The sequence below is a fragment of the Habropoda laboriosa genome, unplaced genomic scaffold (assembly GCF_001263275.1).
Source record: "Habropoda laboriosa isolate 0110345459 unplaced genomic scaffold, ASM126327v1 scaffold107, whole genome shotgun sequence".
In the NCBI taxonomy this organism is placed as follows: domain Eukaryota; kingdom Metazoa; phylum Arthropoda; class Insecta; order Hymenoptera; family Apidae; genus Habropoda; species Habropoda laboriosa.
The window spans coordinates 2,702,834-2,722,018 of NW_017100249.1; the positions used below are offsets into that span (position 1 = coordinate 2,702,834).

Consider the following 19,185-nt stretch of genomic DNA (forward strand, 5'->3'; position numbering starts at 1 on the left):
AGACTTATCGACCACTCGAACCTTTCACAGCTCCAGGTTTCTCACATAAACTACCAAGTACTTCAAGTACCATTCAACTCCTCGATCACCGTATTCTAACACTCGCAGAAAAGCGGAACATCGAGAAATTGAAATTTCAAGGAGTACGAGTTAGAAATTTTTCTCAGTTTTATCGAAAAGGGAAAGAATTCAGACACATCTGAAACGAACGTTCGTCGAACAAGCTACCCTGTTGAGGAAAAGTTTCGAGTTATCATGTACAGGTTGGCAGGGAACGTAACAATTTTCCCAGAAAAAGTTGCTTAATTGCACGTTACATCGCAGTGCTTTGCGATACATAGATATATCGAAACCGGCGTAAACTGTTATTAATGGCTGGAACATTAATCGACGGGAAAATTAGTAGGAGATTCGATATTGCTATAACTAAGCAAGTGATTCGAAACTTTCGGCTAGCAACCACGTACTTATCATAATTTACGGCACTGACAGACGCGGGAGGGCTCAGGTGACTAAGTTCGCCCTGTTGTTCCCCTAAAGTCATCCTCCAGGGAAACGATACAACCGACAAACATACAATAACTTTGGCTAAAAACACGATCAGTTTGTATATTCGAATATTCCCGAGGAAAACTTGTAAAGTAGTCGATGAACAAAAATAGGAACGCCGAAGTGCACTGCAATTAGTATGGCATGTAAAATGTATAAAAGTGAAATTTGTCGTTTTAAACATTTTTCAAAGTGTCCTCTACTACCGAAATCCAGGAAAATATGGAAAAATTTCTTTTTACCTCCTGTGCCATTAATATCCCACTGATACAAAAAAATTCTTTACAGATTCAATATTGATGCACGCACGTAAATGGGCAAATGTCGTCAAATATTTGATCGGTATTATATTTGCTCGTTAGACAATTAATTAGTTAAATATTAGTCGGACAGGATTGATAAATCTCCACCTGGAAGCCAGATTAACCCAGCTCCGAAATCGTTTTGTCCAGCTGTTAAATCACAACAGAGAGTCTGTGTCGCTCTAAACTGTCAGAAATAGGAGGGAAAAAAATCGCTGCTCTTCGAATCAGTTAACACCGACCTATCATTGCAAACATCATTCTTCCCACCAACATCCAATTATCAGCCCTACAAAAACCACAAGCTCTACGCGAGTATGACCGCGGTTCCATCCGGTTCGCGAGACCCGAGGAAATTTGTAAACACGAATAATCGAGCCGCTTAAGCGCGTCGCGTTACTCGATGTGTTACACGTTTTAACACTGCATTAACTAGCGCGAAGAGGGGCAAAATGGGCGTGTGTACGGTCGATGGGAAACGGTGGTGTAGCCGCGTGCTATACAAACGCGTTGATTAATCTTCTCTCATTCGTTCGCCACGTCGCGACGTCGCGTTACTCTTTCACGGTTAATGAAAAATCCACGCGATCCCGGTAATGGCCTGCTTCGAATCTCCTTACTCTCTCTCTCTCTTCTCTTGCCAATGAGGAAGAAGAATCTTCTTTGTGACGATATCGTGAAGCTGGTTACTCGAATTCGCCGATCATCCGCCTAATTAATTCCCTTCTAGCCTCCCCCCATTCTTGTGTCAGGCGACAAGAAGGAAAATTGCAGACATCTCGTACAATGCACCCCTTCGCCCTCCAGATGATCCTTCTCTTCCTTCCTCGTCCTCTGCAACCCCTGACTCTCCTCGTGCATTATACACAATATCCTGGCTGGAGTGGAAGTTGCACGCTGCGGATCTGCCCGGTACATCCTTTCGAACGCATTCTTGCCGGGAGTGAAACGAGGGAGAAGGGAACAGGTTTCTCGCTGAAGCTATCGGTATTCTAATTACTCGCAGCACGAAAATAGCGAGCTATGCAAGTTGGAGCGCGTAATTACACCGGGGCTCTCTCTACGCGACGGCTTATTAAGGCATCTCATTTTCTTCTTCGAGGCTCGATACCTAAAACCGTTGTACGCTTCTTCTATCCCTGTCGCCCGGGCAGAGCTTTATCCGATAAAGAGAGGACGAGGGCGACGATTCTACCGGTCCACCAAAGCCTCCGTCGTTGCACGCCGGTCGCAGAAGTTGCGAGCTTGTTCCTCTATGGTCAACATTCGACGGGGGCTAATACCCGTGGCAAAAAGCATCCTCCTGTACAGTTCGGCGAGGTTTCGGACGGTTTCGGAGGGAAACGCGGGAGAACGGTTCGCGTGGAACAAGCGGCGTGGAAGGTGGACACTTGGCAATCGAATTAGGTCGAACGCGAGGGACGAGAAGATCTTGTTAACAATGGGAGGGAATTTCGCGATACGGTTTCGAAACGAACTGAACTGAACTGAACGGCGCGCGCGGGTGGAAACGCGTTCGACGATCGATTTCGATCGGATTTAGGATTAGAAGAGGGATTTTCCGCCGGCAAATTATGTGATTCGACGCCCGATCAACGGGGAATAGTTCTGTTCCATGAATTAATGTATGAAACCGGGGACTTCATGATTTTGATGCTCGACGATGCTAATTAGTTTGAATTTAGTTTAGAGCCCGGTTACCGGTTTCGCGGGGGAGAGAGGGTGGAGGAGAATAGTCATTTCGAGAGATTAGCTACGACCGGACTAATAAGCCTAGTATAATATATGTATGATGTAACATTAATAATAACAAGCTGTGTGTGTGTGTACGGTTAAATGTAAATTACCGTAGAAAGGAACGCGATGTTGTAACGATGGGAGGGGATTAGCATTGAAAGCTACATGGGGGCAAACAGGTATACAAATAAAGCACTTACGGTGTAAATAACTTGCACACAATTTCGATCTCACCTTCTTCTCACTCTCTCTCACCCAACAGCCACTCCCACTCTTCTTGATCTAGCCTCGGTGAATTCTACTTTTAGTTTCGAGGCAACTTCATCACGGTGATTCCTCGCTTTAATGACACAACTTTACTCGTCATTTGCTTTCGACGGAACGCGCGGGCCACGTTGGCTTTTACTCTCGGTAGAATTTATAAAGCTCTCCCTTCCTCCTATCTCTCTTCTCTATCGCCAGTTACTCTGCATCTCGAGGCTTCTGTGAGTAACACAGAGAGACTCGTAGCAGATGAAGGGGGAGGTATAACGTCGGGACCCGGCTTGTGGGCGTTTCGGGCTTACATCGACGGTGATTAATTTTGGAAGATTAGCAAACGCCGCCGCTGGAATTAAAGGGAAAACGCTATTCGAATCGCAGTGTCGGCATTAGATCGCGTTAATTAGCCAACGTCTGCGGAGAAGGTGAAGCTGGAGATAGGGAGAGAGAGAGAGGGATGGATGTGGAAAGTACGAAGAAGGAGGATGAGGTTGAAACACGGAAGGGATTCGAATTGGCTCGCGGGGAATCTTTTACGGAAGAGGTAGACGTAAGTCCCGTGGATTGGCTGAGCCTTTAACATGCTTTTAACCTAAAGTTACATACATTCGCGATTAAAAGGAAAGTACTTTTGAGTTGGAGGAACGGCCTCGACTGGCTCACAAAACGGCACAGCTTTCTTGGCACGTTCTCATACGCGAGCTTTCACGCGAACGTTACGACTATTGCAGTCTGGGGAGTTTCGAGCGAGAATTAGCTCGGCGCGATTAAGCTTACGCCCTCTTCTCTCTCTCCTCTCCTCTCTTCTCCTCCCCCCATTCACGGATCGAGATAATCGTTAGCGCCAAGTGATTTAGATACGACCACCGTACCCGTGGATAACTTTCTACGGTACCTAATCCTGACGATCGCGCTATCGGGGGACAATAGACGCCTGTTGTAATTTCTTTTACGCGGGATTACGGTGGCTATGGAATAGACCTTCTTTCCAGGTCACGTGTAAACCCCTTCTCTTGATAATTCATTCGTTGGTGGTCGGTTATAAATGAAATTCTCGTCGCTTGTAAGAAGGTAATCAAGAAAGTTGACGTGGTTCTTTGAAACCTCGGGAATGTGCTTTGGTTATCTGATTGGAAAGTTGCAGTTAACTGTGATTCTACTATGTATTATTCTTGGTAATTTATTTACAGTACTCCGGGGTTGTAAATGAAATTCTTTTTGGTTGTATCAGGTAATGAAAAAAGTTGACGTGGTTTTTTCCTCGTTAGATGGATTATAAGTTACGCGAACTCCTTTTCTGTTATTCGATAGAGAAATTATTACAGCTCACTGTGTCACGGAATGAATAAGAATTTTTAATTAAAATGTTGCAGTTAAGTTTTTTTATTTTAGTAGTTATACGCGTAGATGTTGAATGAGAGTACAATGGTAACGCGAAGCAAATTAGACACGGGAAGTGTATAGGGATTACATGTGTGTCTGCCTGTTCGTGGATGTATGAAGTTACAGAAAATGCAGCGTCTACATTTGGGCAGTAATGTACGAATTAATGTACCTCTGGTAACTCTAGCAAGGATTAATTATCTTCATGTTTAAATGTTTCACTTCTCGTTTTCCGAAACAGTTCGCCCTTTAGAATACTTCAAACTTACTTCAAACAATCTTCTTTCTACATCTATAAATCAATCTGTAAATCTACATGCTTCCACGCAGTAATGTTACAAGAAGCACCAACGAAAAATTACTCTAGGAATATAACATCGTGTCGTTCCATAAGTCAGTGACAAAAATTGAAAAATAAAAATTTTTACAGCGACGACATAAAAACGGCAGAAAACAGAGAAAAATTTGTCGAACGAGAATTTAATCCCAGTCAGTTTCACTATAAACTTCGTCTCAAACCTACAAGAAACCTTCAGTTTCCTCTGTCCCAGTTCTCTCAGCCGATAGAAGTACACCGAAATAAACAATCGCTCCCCTAAATTCATTCCACGAGCTCGTTACATCATAAACCAGCCGCTCCTCGAATATCCCGCCGTTTCTCCTAATTACGCGAAATTCTCACGGCGACGGGAATTATTCGAGACGGCAAACACAAGACGACACGCGGTTACGCGTTCAATTACGCGATTTCACGTGTTGCTAATGTCACGCGGTACGTTGTCTCGCCTCGGTTGACGTGCACACGCGTACGTCTACCGTCAGAGGCCGGCCAATGAACGGAAGTGTAATCGCGAGACGGTATAGAGATCGATAAAAACGTCTCTTCTATTCGAACGATCGGAGAAGGAGAGCGTTAAGTCTGTCGGTATAAACGTCGGCGATCTTATTTCTGTCGAAACGGGGGACGTACCATCGGCCCGGATGGATTTTGAGTGCATTAAAGATGGAGGCAATATCGACGATGGGATTATCTTTGGACGGGCGATATCACGGACAAAAATACTCGCGTTGCAGCCGAACGGAACGAGGGACCGTGTCCTGGGATTAAGCGAGAATTACCTTGGATTCCGGCTCTCGAATTCCGTCCACTTAATCCTGTTTCTGTCAGTCCCGCGTATACGCGCGCAACTTGAATGCCATTTTCTTGTCCGTAATTCTTTGCTGGTTAATCTTAAATCCTCTGTTAATTGCGTCGTTGCAGCCGAGTGCTCGAGGTTCAGAAAAGAGCAACCTGCGTCGTTGCTGTTTTCTTCCTTGCCCAGTTTTTCGAGGAATGAGTTACGACCACCGTGTATTTTTCTTCGTTTCTTTCTTTTTTCTTTCTCCCCGGAGGGATTGTGTCCTTTCTGTTAGCTCGGTTGAAAATTATCCTCGTTTTATTTCCGCCGGCATAATATAACGAGATATCGCGTGTTTGATCAGCTCCGAGTAATATTACCGGGGGAAATATTTGGAGTGGAAATTAGGTGATTTAAAAATTGTAGGAAACTTGCTGGATAAATACGCGGGAAATTCTAGCGGTGTTTGTAAGGTGGATAATATTCTCCGGGGGAATATTGCGACATAAAGGATGCACGAGGCTCTATAAAAACCGCAGATATTTCCAGGATAATTCGATCGATCAGTTCCGAGAAATATTAATGCGCTGGATATTATGTCCAGAAGGAAAATCCTCGTGTTAGAAATAATCTGTACAGGGTGTCACAGGGAGATCAAATGAAAAAAAATTTCTACTCCGACAATACGAAACACACAACTGGATACTTATTCGACGCGATAAAGGCACCGATGCATAGTCGCGCACGTTCGAAACGGCAAATATTAAATTCCACGCAAGGCGCATTCTTTCGAAATCGATACCACGAAACCGTGCACCGCTGATAATTCCGCAAATTTCAATTGTTACGCGCGATCTGATCGATTTTTTCTCTCGTTAATCCCGCCTGGTGGATTTTTGTTTGCGCGCCAGACGACCGCGAATTAAAGCAACAAGTAACCCGACCGGTGGGGGAAACAAAACGGTGATATGGTTGTGTCGATTAGAAAAGGACGCCGCGCGATTAAGCTCGAATTTTCACCGGTGACGGATGTTTTTGTTTGCAGGTGAGACCGTCGGTTGGAACGAGTCGCGCGTTCACCAGAGATGCGAGAAATCGCCGGCCCATTAGAGAGTTCCATCTCTTAAGGCGGCAGAAAGTTTCCAAGCGAACCGTGAAACGAACCGTGTGAAAAGGACAAGAGAAAGGAAGCGAGAAAGAGAGAGAGAGAATGCGATACTCGAGCACGCTCTCCGGCTGTGGATAATGAAATAGCAGAATTCATCTGGAACAGCTCGATCATGGGTGACAATATAGGGAACATCCATCGTGGAAACGTGGAAGAAATATGAGGAAGAAAGAAAATTCGTCGTCACGAGTCGCTACACCAGGCGTACGAAAGAGGTTGCAGAGATCGGAGGACGCTTTCATTACCCCATTTCGCGTGGAACGAGGGTGTTCGTGGTCGCCTTAATCCAACCTCGACCGATGCGAACCTGCCAGATGACTGGAGAACGAGAAGAAGAGTGGTAAAAGGAGGAGGCTAGCTAGGTGTGTGTGTGTGTGTGTGTGGACACGGTAACGACAAGTCGATCGAACGAGATAGTATCGAGCCTCCTTTTCGCCGGATCGTTTAACGCGAAGCAGAGAGAATAACCGTTGGAATAAATATCGATCGCGGAGGGAAAAAATCGGTACAGTGTTCCCGGGTTGTAACAGCGCGAAGAAACGCGAGAGATTTAGTTGAATAAAGGTTGATCGGTTTCATTTGGATATCCACGCTCATTTCCCTTTATCTCGGGCCGATTTCCATTCGGCGAACGTCTCGTCGTTTCACATCCTGCCACGTGGTGAGCATAAAAATATAACGAGCCCCGGCTTCGAGCTTATGGGGACAGCAGGACTCAGGGAGAAGCTGAAGGGGAAGGGAATAGGATAGGAGAGAGAGAGTGTGAGGCCACGCGATATAACCACAAGCATTGGTCGGTATAATCTCATAAAACCTGCACAAGAGTCCATCTACGTGAGGCGGTAAAGCCGTCGACGACGTTCCAACGCTTGGAATTGGTACACCGAGCATTCGTGCCACGGCCACTTTCGACAGTTGCTCCACTGTATTCCGAGCGATAGGCGAGGGCCGCTTCCGGGAAGAACTATCGCCGCCATCTCGCCAAACAGTTTCAACCCTCCCTCCTTTCTACGTAAGGGAACTTTGCTAGGGAAACAGTCTCGTAAAGAGGCTGCTCGATCGCTTCTTACTGAGAAACGGCGATCCCTTCTGGATCGAGAGACCTCTACCAAGTGAGAATAGAGACTGTTTTACCGTGCTCGTTGATGTTATGGTATTTCGGTGTTTCGTGAACGAACTGTCTATATGTGCGTAAGCACTTCGCGTTACCGTCAAATTCTTGTCAATTCAATTTCTCCGAGGAGGAAGAAGGAAAGTGTTCGTTGAGACACTTTTTCTACACGTACATTTCGTCTGATCGGTTATGTGCAGGTGCCAGTGTGTTTCGTATATTCTTCCACGCGTACAGTTTGAGTAATAATTGGAGGGAAGAATGGATCACGTGCATGTCAAGTCTTCGAGGTCGACTTCGAGGAGCAATCCGACGAAGATGGCCTGTGAAAAAGCGAGCAGGCGGCTCAGGACGATCCTGGTGAGAGCGTCTCGTCTTGGCGTCTCGACGACGGAGGTTGCCAGGCTGGCCAGCGCCAAGAGGCTCATTCCGCAGAGGGATCACGGATGGAAGTTGGCGGTGTTCCTCCTGCTGATGTTCGGCGGCGGCGTGATCGTCGCGCTGGCCTGCACCGCGAGGAAAGGCTGCTCGAAGCTGGAGGAGATCGTAAGTAACAGTGCTCTGAGTGAATTTGCTAATCGAAAACGTCGGTTTCGCCCGGGGAATGCGGATTATTCGTATGTAGACGAGAGCGAGCTTTTCGGATTCTTGGGAAATTAGATTTTTAGGGGGACCGAAGCAGCGGGGATTTAAACGCTGACGTTCTCGATGCGAAGCTTTTATTCGACAGTGCTTGTAGTATTTTTTAATTCACGACGACCGAAAGTGGGGCAATTTTTTAATTAAAAATTCATACTTCGTTTGTACTGTAATATTGATATTATTTCATTGGAGTTTCTGTTGTTTCGGTAAACGCAAATACTAGCTTCGTAGCTTCGATGAATAAGTAAGCTTCGGCTGAAAAATGAGAAAAGCGTTGGATAACCTTAGAAATATATTTATTTTAACAAGGAATGCAACGTATTTCCGTTTTTTTTTTCGCCAAGTGGTCGGTTTGAAAAAATACGAACGAACTTTTGCGCATAATGTTATCTCTGCGACAAATTCGGAAGTATATTTTCAAGCACCGAAAAATAAACGAAAAAATAAGGGTATTTCAGCGCAAATATTTATTTCATCTAACCTTATCTGCCAGTTAGAGCTGTTTTTACTGTTTCAATAATTCCCACTCGGAACCGTGCTTGCGTAATTAATTCTATTCAAATATTTACGAGCCACGCTTTCATATCTTATGTATGACCCCGATGAATATTTGCGGACGCTCTTGTGATATTCCGTGGATTATTTCGCCGCTTTCTGCCTCGATAAGGGTGCCGAAAAATTTTCGAACGCTGGCAGATTTTCGCCCAAGTGAAAAATAGCTTCGACTGCCTCTTTTTTATACCAGAGCCTCCGTCCTCGTGTTAAATTTGTCCGTAAAACTGGATCAAACAAGCCCCAGCGTCGCTTTAATCTCTCCTTTCTTTTCTCTCTCTCTCTCTCTCTCTTCTCTGTCCTTTTAAGAAGATGAAAAGCATTATGTGAAATAGAAGGGGGTGATTTTTGCGGCAATAAGAATCTCAAAGAGACAGGGCAATCTTCCCCTTTTCTTCTAAATGAAATGGTAAACTCTCCGTTTTTTTTTTACCTCCCTTTTCTTCTTCTATAATAGAGGACCTTCAAACGCGTACGGAACCTACGCGAGTAGGGTAATTGAAGGCCGTTTTAAATCCCTTTGTTACGAGGCAACGTTATACATACTGATGAGGCGAATTAGGCGCGTACGGTTACATGGATGCTCGTAAACGAGAAAAAGTTGCGCGTGCAGGCACCGGAGAAATTTGAAAGTATGGTCGCGGTGAGGGGGAGGAGGAAACGCGTGGACCCGCGTACAAAAGAGATTCGAAATGGCCTTCAATAATCTGCCCCTCGTAAATCCTTGTACTAGACTGAAAAACCCTTTTTGTCGTGCGACAAAGAAAAAACAGCGTTGGACTATTATTTCTTTTTGAGGAATGGAATAGATGGAGAAAAAAGAAAGAAGGAATTCACGGTTACTAAACGAATTTTTCTTTGATTTGCCGTACGTTCGAGAGCTTCAAAGCAAGCGCGGCTCTTTCGTTCCGAAAAATAGGCTACAATAAGAGCCACTTGTTTAAATTTGCTACTTCATTGTCCGCGTGTATTTCTTCTATAAATATTCATACAACGAATTGCAATTTTCGATCTGCATTCGGCACGCTCAACCACTCCGTTGAACACGGATAATATCGTTAAGCTGTTCTGAAGTGTTTGCGGAGAAGTCGAAAGTTTAACTTGTTTCATTTTGAAAAAGATATAATTCCTTTGAAAAATGCATCGCATTTTCTGAATAAAGAAGGAAAAGTAGACGGGTAAATATTTATGAGCGGCGGCGTGTGTGTATAAATCTCCTCGGCACAGAAATTTCTACAAAACCCTCAAGTAGAATAGGACCTCGCTGGTCAGACAGCGCGGAAGCTTCGCGAAAAATCTCTGGTAAAACAGCGCCACCTAGATCGAACTGTTTTTACGCGAATCTTGAGTAGAATACGTCCTCGTTGGGGAGACAGTCTCTCCGAATAAATCCAACTTCCGTTGTTAAATAATTAATATAAATAAGGAGAAAGGACAGCCGAAAAAGCAGGTTGCAATTTGGGGAATTGTTGTTGAAGCTTCTTCCGCCAAGGGATCCACGATAACCCTTTATGTGTTCGATAAAGCACAACACCGTAAACCAGACAAGAACTTACGAATATCACACTTTCCATAAATAACACACCGCGATACCGTTCTCCCATGGGACTGAAACAACAAAACTACACCACGGACCGGACTACCCACATAAGAAAAACAAAGATTCAGATCAAATCCCCGAACAGTTTGCCGCAACCTAGCGAAATAACACTCGAACCATCCCTTCGCAATATCCTAACACGTTCAAACAGAACTTCATCGACTGTAACACACAGGGCACGCGATTAAGCTCGACCTTTCGCATGACGACTCGTTGGTTTTTCGGCCTGGCTCGAACTTTCCACCTGCTAGTTGTCCAACCTCACGAGATACGACGTGCATGCGCGAGATATCGACTAGCACGTACCAACCGTTGAAGAACAGTGAGAGAGAGAGAGAGAGATGAGAAAGTAAAGGAAGAAGGACGTAGAAGGGGAAACGTGTTAGTCGAAGAGAGACAACGAAATAGTCTGGCTTATGTAGTAGAAGGAAAGGTTGGGAGGGAGAGGATAGGAGCGAAACGGAGCGAGAGAGCCGTGTTAACGATGTTTCGTGTAGAGAGGAGGCCGGGCGCTGAAATTACAGATCAAGGGGTTTCTAAACAATTACGCTGTCGGCAGGAGGTCAGGCCGAACAGCGTGAGGTTAGAGGTTACGGCTCGCAGGAGCCGAGGCTTGCGGCCTGCGGCTGGTTGCGGACGAGGGTCGAGGCTAACAGGAAGTGCTCTCTCACCGCTGGCCAATGGCTGGCGTGGCTACATCGAGTCGACTAGCAAGAGAGAAGCACAGCAGCACACCGATGCTACTAGTACCTGCGCCTCTCCTCCTATCCTCTGATATTTCCCGGGGAACGCCTGCCTTCCCATTGTCCCTTCAGGCAAAGAGAGATAGATACGTTCGAAAGCGGGAGAATTCGGTAGGGTGAGGATAAGAGAGCGGAAGGTTAGCAGAGCTGGTGGCGGTCGAGTGTGTGTTGCAGGCCAGAGGCAACGTTTCACCTCACTCTCTCTCACTCTCTCTCCTCGTGGAAACGTTGCTATACACAGTGTTATATACACGCTGTTGGATCGATCGGTCGCAATAACCACAACTTGGGAAAGTTCCCTCCCTTTGAATAGTCCGCAGGATTGGTAGCGATTTTCACTGACGTGGCACGAAGTCGGTCACGTGATCATCGAGGCCAACCGACTGATTGGCGGTCAGAAACATCGCCCCCGGGGCAGAAACCTTTCCACAACGCGTTATCGAGTCGAACCCCAGAAAGGAGTATTCTCCGTACCATTTCTCCATTCAACTTAGCCCCTGGGCTATAAAGTAAGTTTCAACCTCACTCTCACTCACTCTCTCTCTCTCTTGTACCGTCAGCCTACGTAACCCTTCCTCGCGTTCGTCACACTCACGGCGTATACCTGTTCCTTGAATCTCCGCGACGTGCACTCGAAGCCGATGGACCCTGCGACCTGATGCAGGAAACACGACCGAGTCTCTTTGATGTTAGCAAGCAGATCGGTCTCTGGGCCATTGCTTGTATAAAGCTTGTTAACGCTATCTCTGTGCACGGCTGATGGACACATGTGCACGTATATTCGGTTAGACGAGCCGAGATACGGGACACTGGCCCAGATGGAGCGTGAAACGTAAAGTAGGACGATCTCTCTCCTAGCCACTGACCATATACACACACACCTGCACCGCCGGCTATTTCAGGGTAAGTGTGTGTCCATGTCTGACGAAAGAAAAAGGAGAAGGAATATAACCACCCGCGAATGCTTGGAACTTAATACGTTAGCGGATGAAACGATACAACTGAGAGATTATGAAAACTTCTTTGACATCAGCCTTTACAACGTGAAATAGAGTTTTTGTTCTCTTTTCGTATCTTCTAATGAACAAGATGGATCGCTGTAAATTCCAGAATTTTTCCCGCTTTTTTTGCTTCAAACGTTTTTATCTGGAAGAAGAAGTGTAGTGAATATAAAAGGGACGGTTTTATCGGTGACGCGAGAATCGCACCGGGAAAGGTATGAAAACGAGAGGCTAAATAACACCGTGAAAGATTGAACGGATCGCTCGGGAGACGCGAAAATAGCCCGCGATTACGCGATCAAACGGAGAAATAGGGAAACACTAGAAAAATGGGACGGCAATGAAAGAATGGGGCAGGATGGTTCGAGGTTGGCCGTGCGAGTTTCTGCTGGCGATTCGACGTTGAAAATCCACGTCTACGCCGTCAAATCCCATCACGGGGACGGCATAAATTTCTCCGGCGGCTGAACCCAACCCTCCCTTTTCATTCCCCAGCTCGCCAGGCCCTATAGATACCTTCTCGCAATGTCATGACTCGCTTGCGTTCCCGCAACCGTGTCACACGGAGCAGAGAGCGGACATTTATGATTCCGTTCGTTCCTCATCATGCGTGGAGAACGCGTTCAGTCACCGTTCCACGCTCTGCACACACGCACACACGTTTCGATGTCAGGGTGTTTTGGAAAATGCCGGTCACGGTGGCTAGATGGCAATAATTTCCAGGAATTCGAGCCTCGAAATAAAATCTCGTTCGTCCCTCACTGCCGCCGCACATTGTCTACCCTCGTCTCACTCTCCTAACCAGGTGTATATATTTTTTTAATTGGACCTGTTCGAGCGAGAAATTTGCAACGCGATTCGGAAACACTATGGGTGAATCGCGATCAAACGATACGAGGAAAACCGACGGCTTTTTCGCAAGCGTTGCGTTGAAAGTTTGGACGGTTAGATTGGTGGAAAAGCTGGTCTATTGGTAGGTTGATTGGTTAATTCTTCGTGGGAATTGGGCAGAAGCGAAGCGTCAATTTAATAGTACGTACGATATATATATATTTTTTTTTTTTTGAGGACGTGTCTACTTATTTTTGTTTTCAGATATTGGGATAGTGGAAGTCAGTTTTCGTTTGTCTAGTTTATTTTTTGGGGTTGGTCGTTTAAGCAGGATGTCCTTGTTTCTCATTTTACTATAGTTTATATAGATTCTTGTTGAATTAAGTCGGATTTCGAATCGTTCCTGAATTATTCCTGGAGTGATTACTTGAGTGTTGAAAAGTTGAGTATTTTAGCGATAACTCAAGGTTCGCGCTAATCTTGTCGAGTTATTGCTGGGCATTCTACGGTAACGTGACACTTTCTACCCTTAATCTTTTCACCTTTACAGTTCGTTTCTCTTATCTTGAAGACTGTTCTTCGAAATCTCGTGTTCCGTATGTGAAACTGGTAAACGCACTTTCCAAGTTTCGAGCTTGGAACGGGAAAGAAAAGTACGAAGCCCTCGTATCCCTAGGTCCGACAATCGTTACTTTCTTCTCTGCAATTTACGTTTGTGTTTCGTCGTTGAACGACACTTGGTCACGAAGGAAATTCTCCCCGAAGGGTACTTGAATTAACCCTTTAAGCGGCGAGAGTGGATATATCCGTGGGAGTAGGGTTTTCATACGATGGATCGAGTGGATATATCCATCACTGTCTTTATTTGTTTGGTGAGACGTGATTGCCCCGTTCAAGTGAGGTCCTTTATTTTATTTTCTTGTCGTCCACTTCTGCCGCTGATGAAAGCTTCCTCTACGGTTCTCGATGAACACTCTCGACCTAATTTCACTGAAAAAAAAGAGAGAGAAAGAGAGAAAACACACTTAGCAATCTTCACGCTATTATTTCCGACCCAGTAATACAATAAGATCTAAATACTTTAAATCCCACGAATTGTTTGGTCAATTTTCAATACGTAACCCTTCGAGCACAATCGATAAATTCGCATATTTTCGATATAATATTTAATTTAAAGGAAAAAGAAGAAGAAATTGGCGACCTAGTTACGTATTGTACATCAGTATACTGTATTCATATCAACCGTCGTCCGCAAAGAATTAATATTTATTCAGAGGAGCTTGAATTATTGGAAATGGACGAAAATAAAATCTCCGAGGAATAACATACAGGTTCCAATAGACGTCACTCTGGTGAATGCTCGTCGACCAGCGAAAAGTCGTCTCTCCCTCGTCGTTTAAGACCGTAATGATCAATTACACGGATGGCGAAACTGTGTGTTGGCGCGTGTGGACGTGAGCTCGCACGACTCGTTAGAGAAGACAGGTAGCATCCATGCTGTCGGGCATAGCACGCGAATCAACTAGAAATCACCCGATCCGCGGGCAGATTCACACAGGCCAGCACAATTTCGAGGTAACCCTGGGACAGCTGTGTGAGATGTCCGTCAGTCGTGTCAGGAATATGATCCCCGACTGCTCGTCGCATCAGATTTGTCTCTGCACCTTGTAATTAATTAATGCATTAATTTACCCTGAGGCAGTGGCGTTCGATCGCGATGCTTGAGGTTAGTCAAACGGAACAAGAAGAAATAGGATCTGACTCGCCCTGCGGATAGAGATTTCAAGTGATCAACAGTTGTAACGTTAACTAGTTTAATGAAATGTTTGTGGGAACGGGTACCTATGTGAAAAATTGAAGGAGTTAAATGGAACGAGTTTAATTCTTGAAAGGTGTAAGTTACAGAATTTACATTCCTCTTTTTATGGGTTCGTGTCCACTTTTAAATGAGTGTAAAACTGAAAATAGATGTAAATTTGTTATTTACATGTTTGTAAATTTATACTTCTTGAAAGATTCACGTTGCAAAATTTCCATTCTTCCTTTTCTGAGTTCGTGTTCTGCTTTAATCGAGCGCAAAATTGAAAGAGATGTGATTTCGTTATTTACATGTTTCCGCATGTTTTACATTTGCCGATAAAATGCGATTGTCAAAGTAGATACAAGGCACTGTCAGAAACGAAGTTGCAATTGGACGAGATGCGTCCCCGGCGCTGGTGAGACACGAATCAATAGTTGAACTAGTTACAAATTGACATTCAAACAAGACACGAACTTGCGTTTGGACATGGTACAAATCAGTAATAGTGTACATACATTTTATGCAAGCAATCAGACCTGACCCACGCCTGTTTGAGTACAAACGGTGTATAAGCTCCATAGAGGTCCGGTGCACTTCAGCCTCATCGCTTCGATGTTCCGGAATTATTTGCAAAATGTACTACCTATGAAAATTACCGTCTACCAAAACTCTACTAACCATTTGCACATCTTTCCGTTATTAAAATCACATCGAACAATTACCACCGATTTCTCCTTATCAAATCACTGTTAGAGCTAGTAATAACACGGTAAATTAAACCTAAAGGAAATACAACTACACGACATAATAGAGAATAATGCTTCCAAAGAATAGGAGAAGAATCTAAAGGAGCAATTTCATCCTTAAGTAACGCTAAATTAGACGTTTCACTCTGCGAAGCAGGCTAACAAGCAATCACAACAAGTGGATTAAACAAAATTTCGCGAGGGTCTAATTGGTCCGAAGGAACGATAGAGAGGCAGAGGCATGGAAAATTGGGACAGTCGAGCGGCAAAGAGAATCACGTTGAACCGTGCAAAAGGATTCAAGCGACCTTGTTTCGTTTCCTGTCACGGGTATCGAGGAGCCGACATGACGATGGCTCGTTTGCGACGCTCCTGCCTCGACGCTAGAAAAACGAATGCAAATGGAGAAGAAACGCTCTCGAACGAGCCACGTCGATCCGATTACCGTGCGACCCGTGGGCGGGTGTCACCGGCCATTAGTGGGAACTCGAATTTCAAATCCCGTTTCCGTGATTACCGTGCCGGAAACGAGTCTGTGAAAGGGAAGCACGGAAAGGTAGAGAGAGAGAGAGGAGAGAGAGAGAGAGGGGAGAGAAAAAAAGAGGGAAGGAAAAGACGGTCGAACGGTAAAGCACGGGATCCGTGACAGCTGCTGATCGTTCGAAAGATCCTTCTGTTGCTAGAGACGAAAAAGTCCAGTCCACAGATGTCAATTTGTTCGCGGAGACTTGGGATGACATTCGACGCCACGTGGCTTTTCCCCGCGGTTTCGGATTATCAGTCGGGTGTAGTGGGGGTATAGAGGGGAAGAAAGTTTGGCCGCTTTATCAAAGCCGCCGCCCGGTAATAACTCGTTGCGCGAAGAAATCAAAGGAGACCAATTGGGAAGTTGAACCGCGACGGATACCCGTGAATTCTCGTTCCGGGGATGATGAAAGAGGTTTTCTAGGTCGAAGGGATACGATGAAAGTTTCCTCGGAAGGTCGATCGATGATTTTATCGACGTGGATTGATCCATCTGCGGCTCCGATCCCCGTGTCCCTTTTGGGGCTAATAGAGGGGAACGCTGTTCCTCTCAATGGATACAATTTGAAGTTGGTGTAATTTAAACCGAGAGAAAAGAAGGAAAGTTGGGGTAAAACGTGGAAAATTATGAGGAATATTTGAACTTTATTTCAAAGAAAGAAGTATAATTCTTGGGAAAAATTGATCGTATCTTTGAATAAAGAAACGAAGGCATTGCATAAATCTCGTGAACGCAGAAACTTATACAAAACCCTCAAGTAGAATACGACCTCGTAGATCAGACAACGGAGAAACTTCAGCAAAAATCTCTGGTAAAATAGCACCTTCCCAGACCGAGAGCAGTTCCCTCCAGAAAATCTCAAGTAGAATAGGTCCTCGCAGATCAGACAATCTCTCGGAATAAATCCAACGTGGAAAAACCTTTGGAAATCCGTGAAAACGCAATCTCCATTTCAACAAATCGACCCGTTGCACCGTCACAACATGCCCATTCATCACGCATCGAATCGAAATCAAAATCCACCATGCGGCGTGCCTGCCTGCCTGCCCCCTGTATCAGCCATAACGCTGAACGATCCTATACTGAAGGACGTTAGTAGCGTGCAGTGTTCCGCGATAATGTCGAGGCCCTGGTGACATAAAAGGTGGCGGAGCAAGCAAAGAGAGGAGCGCAGGAGTAGGAGGTTGGTGGAAGATGCGCAAATAGAAAACGAGAGAGACCTAGAGAACGAACAGAGAGAAAAGATAGATAGAGAAGGAAGAGGGAGAGAGACAGAGAGGGAGGGAAAGCTGGTGAAAGAGTGAGTGGAGGGTGGCACAAGGAGTTAGGTTCGTCGGATGGGTCGAATGGGTGGTGGATGGGCGGTGGATGGGCGCTAGAGCGTAACCTGATATAGCTGCCAGCAAGCTGCCGTAGTAGACCGGTATCGTATCCCTCCTACCACCCTTGTGTCCCATCTTCCTCCGTTCTTCCCTCCTGCAACCCTTGGTCTGACTGCATACGCTTCCTAGAGATACACGGTTGCCCAAGAATATTCCCTACGTAAATGCAGCATCGATGTTTTCTCAACGTCGAGGCCTCTCTCTCTCTCTCCACGGTTCTCCTCATCCTCTCTCGCCCTGGTTCCTTTCTTTCCAACCCGTCTCTGACGTTTCTTATTCTTCCTATTCCCTGTTTACCGACGCTCCTCCATTCTTTACACTCTCCTCCTAGCTGGTTCGTCGATGTTACACCGTGCACACGCCGCCTTTTTATTCGCTGATCCAGAATACAGCAGCTGTTACGATCGCGCGGGGGGGCTGCTGCTACTGGTGGTGGTGGTTCGTGCGATAGGGCAACTGCTCGATATTCCCCGAGACAATCGCGGATCCCTCGACCTTAAACCGGGCGTAGGCGCGAGCTAACGCTGTCCCCGGAATCGAATATCGTTTTGCAGGCGACCGACAGACGGTGTTGCAGAGAATCCCTGCCGCGAAATTTTTCCTTCTTCGCCGAGTTAGTCCATCGGAGAAACGAATTTCGCTGCCGTGAAGTTAACACCGCGTCTCTCGACGGTGGATCGTGTCGAGAAAAGAATCTCACCGTGGAATATTCTTTTTATCCCCGGCGAAGTTGAGGAATATTCATTCAGGATGTTCGATCTAAAATTCATTGTTTTCGTCGCAAATCTCCTTAGCTTAGAATAATTTCCGGGCGTTCATCAAGAAGTTACGGGGCGCTGGCGCTTTTAACGCGAACAAGAAGCAGAAGGAGAGCGAAGAAAAGAGAAGAAAAAAAGAGGAAGAAGGAGGAACTATCGAGGAAGTTTGGCGAGATTAAAATTGATTACACTGATAGTAAAATAGCGAGATTGTGCGAACCCATTACCGCAATTCACCGGCGCTAGTTATGAAATATTCTGGCCTCCATTACAGTTTCTGCAAATACGCAGGAGAGAACGAGGTAAGGGAAGCCTCGGGGTTCCGCGCGTGTGCTATCAGCGCGTGCTCGCTGCTGCGCGCGGACGCACCGGCGAGACCTCAATGAAAGCTGTCGTGCCAGGGCTCCTTTTGTTTCCCCCCTTCCTCCTCCGCCGGTTGTTTCCTCGAAATTCGCCGGAATTCATCGTCGACGCGCGCAAGACAAATGTACCAAATAGAATTACCCCATTCGCGGTGAATTATTAAACGCGTATTCGCGATGCATTCTTAATTAAAGCCCTGTGATTCGTTCCGCGGAACGGTGGCGAGACTTGGAACATTAGATTCGAAGACAGGCTCCTTTATGGGCAGAGAAGTTTCCCAGGAGATGTATGAAAACCGAGGTACTTTTCGAATTTCGTCCAATGAAAAGTCTTTCTACCGGTGACTCAAATTTGTTGTATTTAAAGAAGTAATTGTTACAGGCAAGAAGTTTTAATAAATTATACATATTGCTAATCTGTCCCTATATAGTCTGGACCAGGATAAATAAAAACTATCATAAATTAGCCAAATAAAAAATTTGAAGAAAAGAATTTCTTCTTCAGATAAAATTAGTGTTGCATGTCGTCCAAGTGTTGTAAAAGTCGCCTCACAGCCATGAGGGCCACTTTTCCAGTCGTTAAATTCCCTCACAGTCCTTATCTTTGCTTCG

General features: G+C 45.5%; 1 protein-coding gene across 1 annotated transcript in view; it reads left to right on the plus strand.

Annotated features, from left to right (window-relative positions):
- Positions 1 to 7,890: 7,890 nt before the first annotated feature.
- LOC108572193 overlaps positions 7,891 to 19,185 on the plus strand; it is a 28,188-nt gene continuing 16,893 nt past the window's right edge. Inside the window, exon 1 of the mRNA XM_017934393.1 lies at positions 7,891 to 8,175. Within this exon, the coding sequence (XP_017789882.1) occupies positions 7,891 to 8,175 (285 nt within the window). The remainder of the gene's footprint in view (positions 8,176 to 19,185) is intronic.